The 17,695-nt window shown below is 43.4% G+C and overlaps 1 protein-coding gene across 4 annotated transcripts in view; it reads left to right on the top strand.

Moving 5' to 3' along the window:
- Nucleotides 1-320: 320 nt before the first annotated feature.
- The window catches only part of ARID1B (AT-rich interaction domain 1B), a 411,713-nt gene continuing 394,338 nt past the window's right edge, over nt 321-17,695 (top strand). For 2 of the 4 annotated variants that reach the window (XM_067701689.1, XM_067701687.1), the window contains exon 1: nt 321-2,123. In XM_067701689.1, the coding sequence (XP_067557790.1) occupies nt 336-2,123 (1,788 nt within the window). In that variant the 5' untranslated portion in view covers nt 321-335. The remainder of the gene's footprint in view (nt 2,124-17,695) is intronic. The other 2 variants (XM_067701686.1, XM_067701688.1) reach the window with 2 other exon arrangements.

Genomic DNA, 17,695 nt, shown 5'->3' with positions numbered 1-17,695 from the left:
TTGCTTGGGCTCGCTCGGCTCCCTCTCATGCCATGCTGGGCCCGATAGGCTCAGTCAGTCGTGTATTTACCCATATCCGGGTTAGAGAGGAAAAGAGAAAAGTTTCATTTAAACCTGAACTAAAAACTTTCACCATGAAATCACACAGCGAGAACAGGCCCAGACCGTAAGGCGTGACTCCCGGTTCGGCTCCGGTGGGGCCTGTGGAGGGGGAGGGGGCTCGCTCGATTCCCGTCGGGGCGTGCGGATGCGCACAGGAGGGGCTGCTGACTAAAAAGTGGGTTTTATTGTCTCCCCCCCCGCCCCCCGCCCGGCCTCGCCACGCCGCGGCGATCATGGCCGCGCGGGCAGCAGCGGCGGCGGCGGCGCGGGCGCGGGCTGGCAGCGGCGAGCGGCGGGCGCCCCCCGGGCCGCGGCCGGCGCCCGGGGCCCGGGACCTAGAGGCGGGGGCGCGCGGCGCGGCGGCGGCGGCGGCGGCACCGGGACCCATGCCGGGGGGCGGCGGCGACGGCAGCGGCCTGAATAACGTGCACCACCACCCCCCGCACCCCCGTCACGAACTGAACATGGCCCATAACGCGAGCGCGGCGGCCGCCGCCGCCAGCGCTAACAGCGCCAAGAGCGGCGGCTCCGAGGCGGCTCTCAAGGAGGGTGGAAGCGCCGCCGCGCTGTCCTCCTCCTCCTCCTCCTCCGCGGCGGCGTCCTCCTCTTCCTCCTCGGCGGGCCCGGGCTCGGCCATGGAGACGGGGCTGCTCCCCAACCACAAACTGAAAACCGTTGGCGAAGCCCCCGCCGCACCGCCCCACCAGCAGCACCACCACCACCACCATGCCCACCACCTGCACCACCATGCCCACCACCTCCACCGCCACCACCACGCACTACAACAGCAGCTAAGCCAGTTCCAGCAGCAGCAGCAGCAGCAGCGGCAGCAGCATCCCATTTCCAACAACAGTCTCAGCGGCGCGGGCAGTGGCACGGCTCAGCCCGGTCCCGACATGGAGCAACCACAACATGGAGGGGCCAAGGACAGTGCCGGGGGCAGCCAGGCCGAGCCCCCGGGCCAGCCTCTGCTGAGCAAGCCGGGCGACGAGGACGACGCGCCGCCCAAGATGGGGGAGCCGGCGGGCGGCCGCTACGAGCAGCCGGGCCTGGGCGCCCTGGGCGCGCAGCAGCAGCCGGTCGCCGTGCCCGGGGGCGGCGGCGGCGTCGGCGGCGGCGGCGTCGGCGGCGGCGTCGGCGGCCCGGCGGCCGTCTCGGAGTTTAATAATTACTATGGCAGCGCTGCCCCAGCTAGCGGCGGCCCCGGCGGCCGCGCTGGGCCTTGCTTTGATCAACATGGCGGACAACAAAGCCCCGGGATGGGGATGATGCACTCCGCCTCAGCTGCCGCCGGAGCCCCCAACAGCATGGACCCCCTGCAGAACTCACACGAAGGGTACCCCAACAGCCAGTACAACCATTATCCGGGCTACAGCCGGCCCAGCGCGGGCGGCGGCGGCGGCGGCGGCGGCGGCGGAGGAGGAGGAGGAGGAGGCAGCGGAGGAGGAGGAGGAGGAGGAGGAGGAGCAGGAGCGGGAGCTGTGGCGGCGGCGGCCGCGGCGGCGGCGGCAGCAGCAGCAGGAGGCGGCGGCGGCGGCGGCGGCGGCTATGGGGGCTCGTCCTCGGGGTACGGGGTGCTGAGCTCCCCCCGGCAGCAGGGCGGCGGCATGATGATGGGCCCCGGGGGCGGCGGGGCCGCAAGCCTCAGCAAGGCGGCCGCCGGCGCGGCGGCGGGGGGCTTCCAGCGCTTCGCCGGGCAGAACCAGCACCCGTCGGGGGCCACTCCGACCCTCAACCAGCTGCTCACTTCGCCCAGCCCCATGATGAGGAGCTACGGCGGCAGCTACCCGGACTACAGCAGCCCCAGCGCGCCGCCGCCGCCGCCGCCGTCGCAGCCCCAGTCCCAGGCGGCGGCGGCGGGGGCGGCGGCGGGCGGCCAGCAGGCGGCCGCGGGCATGGGCTTGGGCAAGGACATGGGCGCCCAGTACGCCGCTGCCAGCCCGGCCTGGGCGGCCGCGCAACAAAGGAGCCACCCGGCGATGAGCCCCGGCACCCCCGGCCCGACCATGGGCAGATCCCAGGTAACCCCCGCGCCGGCCGGGCCTGCTTCCGCCGCGGCGGCCTCGCCGCGCGCCGCGAGCCCTAGTTTCTTTCTTTCCGCGTACTTTTTCTGCGTCTTCTGCCGGGGGAGGCGGGGGCGAGGCGCCCAAAGCCATTTTAACTCGCGGCTGCCTCCCTCCGAGGCCGGGCGGTGCACAGGGTCGGACTGCGCGGCGCGGGGGCCGGGGCCTGGGGAGGGGGTCTCTCCGAGGCCCGGGACGCGCGCCGCGATCGCCGGTCGCCGGGCACCCGCCTCGCCACCCCACCCCGGGCGCCGAGCCGCGCGTGCGGGAGTCGGGGCCCGCGCCGCGGGGAAGCCGCGTGGGCGCTGGGGACCGTTCGGGCGGCTCTTTCAACAAAATAGGCGCTCCCGGCCAGTAGGGTCTGGGGAGGAATATTGACTCCCTCGTCTCGGTTAGCGCCAACAATGAGCGAGAACTGGGAAAAGAATGAGGAACTTTGTCCTCCCTCCGGCCACACTGCGTTGCCTCTTAGCTCACAAGGTGAAGGCAGGAAAAATAGGTTAGCTTTGTGGCAGCCTTGTGTGTGTTTCGTAGTTGTGCCTAGCCATTCGGGGATATTCGATGCGGGCTTTGAGTTTAAGCGTTTAGTAGCAGCAGTCGTACCCACATTTACAACGATGTGAAGCTCAAAAAATCCAAAAATATATCGATCCATTCCTAAGAATAGCCGGGAAATCCATTATTTGGCTTGCAGGCTCCTTGAAAGGAGTCACCTTCAACAGATAGGCTGTGTTAAAGGAACACATTCCGGTCGAATTGAACTTATTTTGATCGTGGATTAGGCGTACATTTTATTCAGCGAACCCAGGGAAGTAGCAGACCAGTGCAAATTGATCTTTTTGGATCGGATTTATTTGGATTTTTAATTTCCTGTCACCCAAGTCTTGCAGCGTTGTTAGGAAGTGTCCTGCACTCTTGCTGTTTCTTGCTCGTAGGCTGAGCCTAAAGACTTGACTTGATCTCCTTTGCAAGGTTTGGAATTTGAATTGTGGAGGTAAACTGGCTGTAATAGTCTCCAGACAGCTGCCTCTGAGTTGACATCTAATCTGCCATCTGATTGGCTCCCCTCTCACCATTGGGCATTTAGCACTGCTGATGTAAATAGAAGTGCTGAGCAGTACAGTCACAAAAATTCTTGCCACAAATAATAACTGAGCTCTATTACAAGCAGATGTAAGGTTGAATATTATTTAAAGCTTAAATTATTCTACATCATAGTTACTAATAAGAGGATTAAATACATAGAAACATTATGCTGGTGTCCAGGATTGGGCATTTACAAAATCCAGCTCTTTGACAGTCTCAGCAGGGCCATTCACTTCAATTGTAGGGTGAGGATATGGCAATTGAAAAATAATTAAACCAAGAATTTTACTAATTTTTGGATTTGTAAAGCTTTTATAAAAGTACCCTTTATGGATTAAACCATGGAAAAAATTTGAATTATGTCATCACATGTGGTTTAATGTAAAATTAAAATTTATATCATTAAAAATGTCAAGATTCTGATATCCAACAATATCTTTTAGTAGTATTTAATTAGCTTTATAACAAGATTAAATCTATGTTTCTAGTAAGTTGTGTTTTAACAGTTCTGATTGTTTTAAGCTGTTGGTGGATGAGAAGTTTTAGTTAGAATTGACATTATGTTTAAGAAAACATGAAGTGAGGAAGCTATATAATAATTTTTGCAGACAACAGTTAGTTAAAAGGGAAGAAATGGATGTTCTTGCGAAATTTAAAAAATCATTTTACATTTGCTTCTGCTTTGGAAGCAAATGCCCCAGGAATCTTTTTTTTCCCCCTTGATTATTTTGCTAGGTTAGGTAATGTGAACCTTATTTGAACTGCTCACACAATGTTTTAGGGAAACTATATTACATGCAAGTTGTGCTGGGTATGTTTCTTCCAAATAATTTTACTTTCATAGACATTACAATTTTTTAAACTTTCAGAGCATTAAAATATGTTAGAAAGGAATAATGGGGGTTGTAATATATATTTTTACTCAGCTCATTTATTTTAGGAAGGTGTATTTTAATAATAACCATATCTTAGATGAGAGACCTGTCAGAGTGAATGCAGTACTGAATTTAACAGATAATCATGCGAATCCCAGGCTGAGGACGTTGGTGTCCACTCCTTTCTAATCTTTAGTTAGTGGAATTTTACTTTTAATAATAATGTGTTTTCCTATTCTTCATAGAAAACTTGGAATTTCAATTTTTATGATTTGTACAGGTAAAAACATAGAAAAACCTTGTGTAAATAAACCCATGTAATTTTAAAAAGATTTGCTTTGTCAACTTCCTTTTAAAGGGACAGTTTAGAATTCACATCTCTGTAAACTAGAAACCAGGATGATAGAGGCAGATGTAGGTCGGGGTTGCTTTACGCTATTTTTTCGTAATGGAACCAATTATTTTAAGTATTTTGTTTTCTTGGAATGAGAGTGAATTCATTATGTCCCCAGTATGACCCTTGGGAATAGCTTTTTTATTTTTGAGGGGGAAGAAAAATAATGGGCATGTGACCTAGATTCACAGATTTCTTTTAGGTACCACCGTTTAACATGTGGAATGTGTCTCTTTTTTATATTTTTTCTTTTTGGAAGGCTGGTATCATTTAATATTTGTTGTGACAGTTATCCTAAGGAACAGTCGTTTGTCCAGAATATTAAATTACTGCATAACTATAGGTCATGAAGTACTATTAAATTTTCTTGTGGCTTTTAACACATTTAGTTTCATTTTTGATTTTAGGAATGGTTTACATTGGGTGGCAAATGTTTTTGTAATTGAGAACAAAACATGTGCGTATATTGTAACGGGAGGGTCTTTTTAAAAAGTGAAATAAGGCATTTTACGATACAGTTTGTTAGTAGGTTTCTGTGAGATAAAGTATTCAGATAAAGCAATCTCAAAAGAAATACTGAGGTCTGCTCACATAACTAAGATTTTATGATGTCCACATTTGTGCTGAATTTCATTAATGCTATTTTAAATTTAGTTTTATATAATATAATACAATGTAATTTAAAAAAAGCTTTATCTACCATTAAAAGAAAAGTGATTAGCTGACTTACAAAGCAGGAAGTTACAGGCTGGTTCCTGATTACCTTAAAATTTGTATAAGGTACATTATAGCACTTCCCACTTCGCCCACTCAGTGCAGTGTTACCCTATGTGATATGTTAAATCTTGTAAACAAATATTTGTGGCCTAAATTGATATATTTGCCAAGGTATGACTGGCCAGCTGCTCCATCGTCAGAAGAGGTGGAATTGACAACTGTGTTTCATAGAAAAGGTTTACCATTTAAAAAACAAAGAAAATATAACAAAAATGTCTGTAGTTGTCTGATTTTCTGTATTATTTGGAATGAAATTATGCATAGCTTAAAATTGTTTTCATTGGTGATCTTGATTTCTGTGTACTTTTGGCAGTGTGTTGTTTTTTAATGGCAACTACTCTGTAAGACAGCTATCACTTAAATTTACGTTTATATTAACACAAAATCGATAAGTATGTTCCAGGGAGCAACATATTCTTACCTTGCATCTATGAAGAGAAACCCTATTCCCTCGTTTTTCTTTGGTTTTGTTTTTTATCTATATTTAGGAATGAATTTTTGGCAAAGCTTTTTAGACTTGTTCCATTTTTCCCATGCCATGTTGTATCAGAAGTATTAGAATTGTGTTGTGGATATGGAAATATTCCAAATCACACTTAGACACTTGTAGTAATGAACAAGCCTCTAAATATCGTTTTCTTTCATTAGAACTAAGAGAGTAACATCTTCACTCTGGTATAAAAACAGTATTAATTCTGGCTTGAGAACCGATTTAAAAAATGTAAGACAATGTAGAGGAAGTCTCTTAATATAAAACTCGGTAGTTTTATTAGACATAGACACATTTTAAAGAAAACAGGTGTAACAATGTGGTTGAATTTTCAGTTCTATTTCTTATTAATGGACTTTATTACTTTATAATTTGGAGCAGGGTGTATCTAAAACAATGACTTCTGATGTAATAGGAACTTACTTATTTCCCTAGGATAAATACCAGTGTGACAGGCAAACCAAAAAGATGATCATTTCGTTTATTTAACCCTATCCTCTCCTAGGGAGAAAGTAGTTTCGTTTAAAGTTTTTGGGGGTTCTATGAAATTTTGCTACTTATGTTGAAAACTGACTTGGAAATGTATATTTTGGATGTATTGGCATAGGAAAATATATTAGCTTTTTGCCTAGTGTCCTCAATTGAGAGGTTTTTCTTCCTACTCTCCGGGACACTGATACTGCTCAGTTAATGGATCTCTGTGCTTTGATCGTATTTGAGGAAAAGGAACTAGAATTTCACTTGTGTCACTTTCTTTTTGGGCTGTGTGTAGATGTATAAATTTGAGTCTTATATTTGTGTTTGAAAGAACTCTTGTGTGTTACTTAAAACAACAGATTTATGGAGGCTCAAAACGAGTATTAAAAAAACTCAAGTTCCATGAATATTTTTGCAATATTTAGATTTTCAAAATGGATATTACAAAAATTTATGACATTTTACAATCTTCTTTATACTTAAGGACCACATCCACATGCTAGGCCTTGTTGGAATTGGGTAGATTTTGATCATATGCCTTTTCAGAGGTGTCCTTTCTTTATCAGGATATTGGTGCAGATTCTCTGTGGCTATGTAAAGGAGAGTTGCACAGTTGCTGTGTATGCATGCTTGAGGCAGAGGAATCCCAGGTCCTAGTTCCCTGTAGTGTTGGGGGAAACTACCAGGCAAAACTGCTCATCCACCAAGGGTACATTTATGTAGATGTACAACTATTACACAGTATTGCTTTTTCCAGTTTGGAGGCTGTTTATGTAAGACTTAAGTGGCCCTTTTTGGTTTAATTCAGTGGTTGAGTGAATTAATTTTGATCTAAAATCTTGGTATATGTTAGTGACTTTTTCTCTTAGAAATCTGATGAAAAGAAAATGACTTAGGTATAATTACCTAAGTATCATTTATTGTCCAGTTATTTTGCTTTATGCCATTGGAATGAATGGAATTGTTGATATATGTATATAATAGTTTCAACAATTCACGTTAATTGAATGAGTGAGTTTATCAAAGTAAAATATGTGTTTCTACAGTAAATTTTCAACAAATATGTTCTATTTTCAAAGTCTTTAACTTGGAGTAATTCTAAGAAAACTGTTTCCTTAGATTTACTTAATTGAATAGGAAGGATCCAGTGGCCGGTTTTTTTTAAACCACTTCTGAATGGGTCAATGCCAAGGATATTAGAAGGCTACTGAGTTTGACAGGTGAACTAATGATGAAATTGATTTGTTTCTTGAGTGATATTTATTGCTAGGAAAGAGACGAAACCCTTAAAATCTTAAGCATATCTGATTTACCCATAGACTCTTATTTTTGGTAGATGGCAGCAGAATCTGGAGTACATCTGTCACAGCAAGGCCGTCCTTCTGAATTGAACTAGATTTGGCCTCTTTAACTACATTCTGTAGGATGCACTTCTCAGTGTCTCCTTGGGCCTTGATGAAAGATGAAACTTGAGAATCAGACGAGAAGTCATTCCTTATTAGGTGACTCTGGAAGGGAAGCCATATTTGATGAAATCCAGGAGAAAATTCTAGGCCATGTTTTTTTTTCTTCTGTGTGGGATGCTAAAAAAGTTATATATATGTGTATTTTTTTGATAGTGGCAAAATATACATAACATAAAATTTACCAGTTTAGGTGTAAAGTTCAGTGGCGTTAAATACATTCACATTGTTGTGCACCCCATCCTTTCCAGGACGTTTTCATCCTCCCAAATTGAAATAAAAAAATTTTTCTTCCCTTTCTTCATGTCAGAATTTAAAATTGTTAGTTATTAACATGTAAGTAAAATAAGCTTATTTTTATAACCATTAATCTTGCCACTTCATAGTTTATGAGTAAATCCTTCCTCAGAGGAACACTAATGGTGTTTTTGGTTTGTTTGTTTTTAGTTCATTACTTCCAATTCTAACTTTAGGTTAGTCTTCCCAGGTTTTGTCAATTTGGAAATGTGCATTGTGTAGGTTAGTTGTTTCATTGTCAGTTATGTCATTAACAGCTGAAAAGCAGCTTTTTGAAGGCTTTCTGTTTAAAGGTTTGAGGTACTTTGTTGAGAGAAGTCTGGGACTTTGTTAAATAATAGGATATGGAAATGAACTGTTAGCATGATCATTTTCCTCTTATTTCTCATCTTTTGCATTTTTAGCCTCTTTAAAAAATTATTGGTTTTATCTTTCTACTATTAGCGGAAATCAATTGTAATGATAATTTTTTAAAAAAGGGTATTTTAAGTGTTGGGGCATCTCACCCTCCCAACCTAGAGCAAACAACCAATCCACGTGATGCTGTGTCCTTTTTCATAGTGTTCTGTGCCCCAAATTTATGCTTCCCTCCCTCATGTTTTTAATTTGTAGTCCTCTGCAAAACTGCAGAAACTCTTTGCAGGTGGAAAAATTCCTAAATTAAGATGATTGGTCTCTTAATTAAATTTTCGAGGCAGCTGCAAAGGGATACTTCTTGGAATCTGGTTAGTCTTTCCCGTGAACAGGCTTTTTGTGTGTAAAATATTGGGACTGCATTTTAGTTACTGTTGATGCTGATATGCAGTCACATCTTTATATGACCAGTTATGTACTTTAACACCAGAGTCCATAGAGGGCACAGAGAAAATGAACCGTGATTAAAGAGCTTGTGCCGGGAAGCAACAATTACTTCTTAAGGTGTAAGCATTTACCATTTGTGTATGCTGTGAGGTGTATGTTAGGTAAATATATCTACTACAGACTATCAATTGGCAAATATTTATTGAGCAGCCGTTTTCTTAATCAGCCGTGTGCCAGACCCAGATGATAGCCAGAGTGTGGGGATCATTGCTGCTCCTGTGTGCAGTTCAGGCCAGAGACATCCTGCCAAAGCCTGCTCTCCCTGTACCTGGGCTTGGTATTTTTGGCATGGTCGTTGACTTAGAACTGGCTCATTTAAACAAAGTGCAAACAGCAACCATGTGGGTCAGCCATCTTCTTGGGTAGGGGAGTAGATTTTGGCAAAACAAATAATTGTAGATTGTTGTGATATAGTTGAGGTGAGCTAATGACTCTTCCGTTGCTACCAATCAATTGCTGGCTTGGTGCCAGAGCACGATAGAGATCTACTACGGAAAATGATAACTAAAAGAAGGAAAATATGATGTCTTTGAAATTTATGTAGAGTGGTTCTTTTTCTTTTTCTCAGTTTTCTACATTATACAGGCTCTTGGGAAAAAAGTTAAAACAGTCTGCTCAGATTTAGGAAGATACTTAGATTGCTAGAGTATTTTTGGTAACTGTTTAAATAATGTATGCTGGCTGAGGAGTAAATTCAGCTACTGCTTCTGGGTCCTGAAATAAACCTTTCAGAAAGCAAGGCATTGGTGATTAGTGGAGGATGTTCCAGAATCCTTAGTATCTCCTGTTTCTTTTTGTGATGAGTATCTGAGAAATGAAACCACTCACCATACTTCATAGTCTAATTTTGAAATGCTTGGTAATTCTAGAATGTGTCTAGAATTTGGCATATAATTTCTGAAATTTTAAGAAGCAGATTTTAAGATTCAGTGATCATGTATTTATATATACAAGCTGTAAACCCATTTTACTATCCTTTAACGTATCTGCTACCTGTTGGTATTTTTAATAATAAGTTTACTTTACCCAATGAATTATAACTGACCTTGGAAACGGAAATGTAAAACATTGCTACTGCTGAGTAAGTATCTTTCTGAAGAAGCAGACAAATTCCTAAGGGAGCTGACATGCTTGTTGTGTATTAGTTTATTTCTGTGATTATGAGGATTTATGAGAGAATATGAATATATTGCCAGGTTTCCTGATGTAAGGGAAAGATTGTGGGCTTGGAGTTGGGCAGACCCTTTGATTGATTTGTAGGCTTCAGTGCTCATTTTCTCTGAGACCTGGCAGGGGCTCAGCTTTCTTACCTGTACTGTGGCCTGCTGGGCGGGGTTGTCACTGAGGTCATCTCTGCAAATCCTGTAGCATCCTTACGTGGCACCTCTTCTTTCCCCACCTGTCTGTCCACTGGTGTAGTGAAGCGGGCCTGGGTTCTTGTTCTCTGCCTGGCCCTGCTGCGCTTCAGGGTGTGGTTGAGGACAAGTCCCCGCCTCCATCAGATAGTGACCCCTGGTCCCTCCCAGCTGCAGAGTTCTGTGCAGCTTTGAATTTAAAAGAAAATATACTGCCTAATCAGTTATGCACCACTGAATATCTTATTAAACTACACTAGATCCCAGACGCGTTCAGAGAATATCAACTGAGACCTGTGCAGATGTATAGATTTTGTGAATTCCACTGTAATTTCCCTCAGAAATGTAGTTATGTGCTGATTGGGACTCTTGTAAACAGTTACATGAATTGGTTTTGGTTTACCAATAGCGCGGGGGACTGATGCCATAGGAGCTAAGCCACTGACCCATTCAAGATTCCATGCTATGTATTAGTAAGTTCTGTCCTCGGGCCAAGAGTCATTCCTTTCTTCGGCCTCTTAGACCTTTCCACTTTCATGATCTGCAAAAACGACTGGCTTTTTAGGGGAAGTATTTTTTGCAAAGGAACGAAGTTTAAAAACTTTAAAAATAGGCTTCTTTGAGCTTCTGGGTGGTAGACTTTGGTCTCTCATTAGTTAAGTAACTTGCTTCTGTATCTGCTTCAACTTCACTGAATATATGGTTCAGATTTGGTCCATAGCAAGATTATAATTTACATATCATGGAAGTTTAGGTCTGCTCTCAAACCGGCAAAACAGGGAATGTAAAACCTGAGAATGCCAAGGGCTTGTCTCAAATATGTAGAGAAGAACAGTCTTTCTTTTTTATGCTAAGATATTTAAAAGTATCAGGGACAAAATTTAATTCTGTTATGAACAAATACTTACCGAGCGCCACTTGGTGCTAAGATACAAAGAGTAAATATAACATATGATCCGTAATTTTCCCTGTTGAATTATCATAGACTCCTGGTGTTTTTACAAAGTGGAAATTAAAATGAATGGCTACATTATTTCTTCTGCAGTTCTATGCAGAAAGACTATATCCATCAAAGTGCATCATCTAACAACCTGAAGAGTAGATGATAATACCTTGCAGTTCTATGCAGAAAGACTGTATCCATCAAAGTGCATCATCTAACAATCAAGAGTAGATGATAATACCCGCAGTTCTATGCAGAAAGACTATATCCATCAAAGTGCATAATCTAACAATTTGAAGAGTAGATGATAATGTATGTAAACTGAAAATTTCCTGATGAGTGTTATTATACATTTCACTAATTTACGTGGAAGGTCAGTGTACTTGAAGGTTGTTCTTAGGTGCTGTGACATTGATGAGAAAATGATCTTAATTTGGATTTTATTTTGGGTATCATACAGTGATTTTTCTCCTAAAGAAATGACTTTATAATATCAGTATCGTGAAGGATTTAAAATTCAGTTCATTTACCTTCACTGTATTGAACAGCCTTGAAATGTCAGGGCTTTGGGACTATAGGCTTATGTCAGTGTAGCGAGACCTGGGGCATCAGGCAGACGTTTGTGGAGAGCCTACTGTGTGCTTGGCCATTTGTTGGATGATGGATCCCTTGATGAGAAGTCCTGCCCTTTGACTAATTGACGGTGCAGAGACTAAGGACAGGTAGGCATGCTGCACAATACAGCGTAAACAGTTTAGGTGGGACAAGTTTAGATGTTAGAGGGACACCTCGCAGAGACCGGGGTGGGGTAGGAGTAGGAAGACTGTGTAGTACAGCAGGTCGAATAAGCTAAGACCTGGCTGAGGAGCAGAAGTTGACCACGTGAAGAGGCTTGGGGATTAAAGCAAGGGCAAAGGCAAGAGCTGAAGGTGTGGAGGTTAGAGAACCTGAAGGCTGGGCATTTACTACCTGTGTGACCCTGGGCAAGTCGCTTCCCCTCTCTGAGGTTTGTAGCTTCCTCATTTCAAAGGGATGGGAAAGAATACATAACTCATGGAATTCTTGTGAGAAGTAGATTTGATAAGTACTGGTATACTACCTGGCAAGGAAAGGGATGTGTGATAAGGAATTGAAACTAGTTAGGTGTGATTCTGTATTAGTTAATTTAACAAGTTAATTTAACAGCCTATTAGTCTTTCCTCTCAGAACAAATAGGTTAATATTCAAAGCTTATTTCGAATCCAGACAGTGTCAGTTTTTATTGCCCGGTATGTCTTTATCTTGCCAGGTGTTTAGGAAAAGTTATGGAGCAATTTATCACATTTCTAAAATGTCTCCTGTGTTTTCCAATTTTTTTTTTTTAACAGTCATGTTTTTTAACTGGTAAGGAAAAATAAATTCAGAAGATCGATAATTAGAACATTTAATTTCACCACCATCAACAAACATTTAGTGACCTTGGTGTGTAGTGACCTTGGTGTAGTGACCTACAGGGACACGGTATTAGATAAAAAGATATCCAGAGAATATTGGAAAATGGTTAAACATCGTGATGTTCATTGTTTAGCGTAGAGGAATATTCTTAGATTGCTAAGTGAACATTGGCAATTAAAATAAATATAGACAGTTTGTGGTATATTTTTATTTTACTTACTGCTCCATTTAATTAGAAATATGGATTGAATAACTCTGACCTCATAAGCAATCTAAAATTTGAGTTGAAGGAAATTGGTGGTAGGCAGACAATTTGCAGGTTGATGAAATGGATCTTTTGCTTCCAATTAATTTTTGCCGTATACTAAACAAGTAGTTTATTATTGTTAACTGCTGAAAGTTTTTAAAATTGTAGTAATGTTTGTAACGATGTTGCTGGGTCTGAAACCCACCCTTTTCCCCACTCTTGGTGCCAACTCCCTTTCACTTCATTTGTCTGGATAGAGACAACTCAGGAAATGCCGTGCCCCCAGCAGGCAGAGGCGTGCTTCATGAAGGCTTGGTTTCTCCCCTGGTATCCATTATGTGTGGCAAGACTGTCCTTTCTCCTCCATTGAGATGTTTGTCAGAAGTATGAGCACTTTAAAGCAGGAGTGTTTTACTTTTATTCAACCATTCATTAGTGAAAATAGGATGTGAAAAGCAGTTTTGTGTTTTGTCTTTTACCATGCATTAAATTCCTGTAATTTTCCACATTGCTATATTATTAGTGAAGAGAGAGAGGAGAATGGAGGGAGAAGATGAATTTTATTTAAGGCAGTTATACTCAGATAACTTGAAGGAATGTGCTTTTTTAGTGTAAATACCCTTTTCTTGGTGTTTCACGGTTCTTTGAAAAACTAATGCAAAAAACTTGTAATCAGCTATTAAGATATTTGAGGCAACTGGTTGTCAATATGTTGAAGTTTTATTCTCGGTGGATCTAGAAATTTCATATAAGCGCATTTTGTGAAGAGGGAGATGTGCCAGCCTGGCTAAACTGGTAAAGCTGAAATCTGAATTTGATTTGCATATGTGGTATTTTTTAGGGACTCGCAAAGTTTCGCACATGAAATAAACTAGGTAGTGTGTATGGCATCACATGATCAAAATATTTTTCCCCTTGCTGCTGCCAGAAGCTATCTATTGCTTTTCAACAATCTTACTTGTTGGGCATCATGCCAAGATGTTTAAGACAACCCCTTACGTGAGCTGTTCCATTCTTAACTTCTTTGACTGAAGAGCCGTGACCTTCACATATGTAGATTAGCCATGTGCTCTGTGAATTGAAACTTGCTGCCTCAGGAAGAAAGGGTTTTTCTTTTTATTCCACTGGGAATTTGACAGCCATTCATCCCTGACCTGGGCAGAGGTAATGCAAGGAAATTGGATTCAAATGGAACGTGGACAGATAACGCAGAGAGGCAGGCAAGCTTACCTCCTTGTCGAGGATGAAACTATCTGTGGTGTGGATAATGTGTTGTTGTGAAGGATCTGAGAAGCAATAGGTACACGGGGCGGGGGCGACGGGGTAGGGAGAGAGAAATCAGTGTAGGAGTTCCGGAACAATGTCCTTTTAAAATGGGAAAGCGTCATTATGGGCATTTCTAATTAGTTTTGACTCCACTCTTTTTCTCCTAACCTAAATTTTTGAAATCTTTTTCAATTTTTGTTTATTCCTTAATACTACTCGAGAATTAAATAATTTTAATATTGTGGGCAATCATGGGCTTAAATACATTTAATTTAGACGAGTCTTTCAAAAGTAGAAGTCACTAAAAGGTTGGGGAGATGAATGTATCACCCGTGTCTGGAGGAATCAGCGTGTTTGTCTTTGCCTTACAGAATCTTGAAATGAATTGATAGTCATGGACATAGATTTACTCATGTGAGAGTCCTTACTCAGTTTTGTAATGATTAGTAAAAGTAATGAACAGTGAATTAGGGGATTTTTATGAGACAAAACTAGATTTAAAGAATGTTTACCTTTGCTCTGTTAGTAAACATACTTGAAATTAAAGTAAAATTCAGTCTAAATAATAGTTGTGACACTTGATTAGGTTGCTGTGATAGAGCGTTGAGAAGGAAAGTTCTTATAAGAATCCTGCAACTGAAGTGGCACTCCAGCCAGTTTCTTAGAAGGAGGGGATGATGAGGGCAGTCTGAAATTTATGAGCGCTTTTGTGTGGCTTTCAGAGCCCAGCCTTTCCTGTGTACATTAGGGCTTGTGAAATATTATGGGTCAGAGCATCCGTTACGGGCTCTGTGGGAGGCCTTGTTGGTGCCCAGCTCTCTCTGTGGGGTGCAGAAGAGGACGTCTGTGTGGGGAACATGCTTAATGGATACAGTAGACTAAGAGGGAAGGAAAATTATCCTTAACTTGAGGAAGACTTGTTTCTTTACCATATGAGGATTAACAAAAAAATAGGAAAAAGTACCTGGTCATGATCATGCAGAACATGGGGCCTTTCCTGGATTTCTGTTAACGTAGCAGACGTTAGGAGTGATGGTCCATAGGTGGCAGGACTGATGTCTGACCGACATCTTCACGTGCAGTTGGGAAGATGGAGCAGCAGGTGCACCCGCAAAATTACATTAATTCAAGGGCGGAGGTGAGGAGGAATGGCCCGCCCCCCAAGACAGGGTCATTCTGCCATTGGAGGAGGAGCAGGGCAGGCACGTGACTGAGATCAGAGCGGCCAAGTGCGAGCGGCCTTCCTGGGGAGCGGCCAGCTGGGTGCAGACGAGGCAGGAAAAACGGCAAGGTGGTAGTGAGTCGGCAACCAAATCTTGAGTGATTTTTTCCTTTTTTTTTTTTTTTTGCGATACGCGGGCCTCTCACTGTTGTGGCCTCTCCCTTGCGGAGCACAGGCTCCGGACGCGCAGGCTCAGCGGCCATGGCTCACGGGCCCATACGCTTCGCGGCACGAACCCGCATCCGCCTCATCGGCAGGCGGACTCTCAATCGCTGCGCCACCAGGGAAGCCCGATTTCTCCTTTTTTTAAAGGGCGACCTGTGTAAGACTGTAGCGTGGCGACACATGAAGCTCTTACAAATAAACTGCTTTCCATTCTCCGCCTCCCGAGTAGAGAAGTGCAGATTCAGAGAAAAATTTTTAGAAGAGTCCTAAATAATAGTGAGCTACTAAGATCACTCCTTTTACTGAACACGGACTCCGTGTGCCAGGCCAGGCACACTGCACGGAGTAACTGCAGCCCTCGCAGCAGTCTTGCCAGACAAGTGTCCCTGTTTCCTAGACAAGTAAACTGGTAGAACTAAGAAAGTTCTTCAATACCCAGGTCTGTCTGATGCTCAGGCCTACATCCTCTCCGCTAAAGGAGTGGTTCTCAAACCTGGTTGCCTGTCAGATTCACCCAGGGAGGTGGGCAGGGTCCCCGGCCCCTCCCCCAGGATTCAGATGCTCAGGCTGTGGAATGGCCTGTATGCCCACCTTTCTGCCACCCACAGAGGTCGTGGACAAGCTAGAGGTAAAGTTTAAATAAATAGACTTCGTGTAACCATTAAGACATGTAGAATTACGTTCTTGTAATTGAGCTTTGGTGTATTTTAGCCCCATAGTCATACCAGACACAGGAGAGGAGAAATCTGCTCCAAGGGCATGAAGGTGGCTATTGGATTTTTCTGATAGTGTCACTGAGCATTAATTTACATCCGCCTGTTGGGGGAAACTGTCCCATGATCTGGGTCACTGCTTTAAGTTGAGTTGTCAGGGGAGGCTGTGAAACAGTCTGTTGACGTTTCAAGAGGAGCACAGGTTCTCTTCTGTTTGGGGTTATTATTTGCATGTGGCTGTAACTGAAGTTTCTGGGATGGGGAGGCGATGGACCAGCATGTAGAACAGTGTCTACTAATATGTGCTTAATAAATATTTTTGGATGAGAGAATAGATGAATGTACCAGACAGCATCTCAAGGTCACTTGGTGTTAGGAGTCCAGAAACCTGTAAGTCCAAGAACGTAGAGGAGAGGACAAGTGGCAGTCAGGGACCAGAAGATTGGAGAGAAGGGAGGATACGGGCAACTGGAAGAGAGAATTTCAGAGTGAAATATCAGCAAAATAAAAGTGAATGTCATTATGTGCCCAGAGCGAACTCCTGTGGTGGTAAAAGTTGTAAGACAAACCCCCAAATTAGCATATCTTAATCAGGGTGTTAATGTACAGTTAAAAGAACAAATGTAAGGCAGGAAAATCCTCTAATTCTTTGGTGAGGTCATTTCATGACATTGTAGTCATGATGATTTCCTTTTTTGCTGTTGCCACATGGCCCTCCTGGAGTTGTCGGTGGTGTTGGGAAGATGTGAAGAGCACTCCGTCTCTGGAACTAGTCAAACTCCTCATTTTCATTTGCTGCCTACTTAGCTGAGGAACTTCTAGGCTGGCTGGGGCCAAAGGATGTCAGGATGGGTCCTGAGACCCTTTTAGTCTTTTCTCTTGCTAATTGTGTCTAGTGGTAAGGTACAGTACTGGGAAATTCCCCTTTTATGTCCCCACCTATTTTTCTCTTCCAAAATTTGTCAGTTAAACCAAATCTCACAGCTTTGAAAAAGAAATCAGTTTGGCTCATAACCTTGTTTTAGACAAGCGATGCAAGTTAAATTCCACTTAACCAATGCTGCAGAAGTGTTTGAGCGTTAGGAAAGTTCACAGTACGGGCTCTGTTCATGTCTATTTCCTGGGTTTTGAGCTTGTGTTTTCCTCACCTCCTGCTTGATCCTAAATTTGAGGCTGAGAATATTTACAAATGACCTACCTCCACAGTGCTGTTTATAGCTTAGAATTAAATGAAGGCTTTCCTGTCTCTTGTTTCCTATTTTCTGATGATATTTGATTTCATTTTACTCTTTATAATAATATATCACTACTAGAGTAATCTTGGATTTACAGTTTTTGAAGTTAATGCTGACTGTACCTAATCCATCTCAAGCAAATGAATCAACAGCCTATTTGTAGGAACCCACAGAAGGAAAAAAAACAAAGCAAAACTGGTAGCCTGTTGCTTAGGCCTGTTGCCATGTGT

This window comes from Pseudorca crassidens, chromosome 13 (assembly GCF_039906515.1).
Source record: "Pseudorca crassidens isolate mPseCra1 chromosome 13, mPseCra1.hap1, whole genome shotgun sequence".
In the NCBI taxonomy this organism is placed as follows: Eukaryota; Metazoa; Chordata; class Mammalia; order Artiodactyla; family Delphinidae; genus Pseudorca; species Pseudorca crassidens.
The sequence above is the reverse complement of the archived record's forward strand: the minus strand, read 5'-3'. Positions and strand labels throughout refer to the sequence as shown.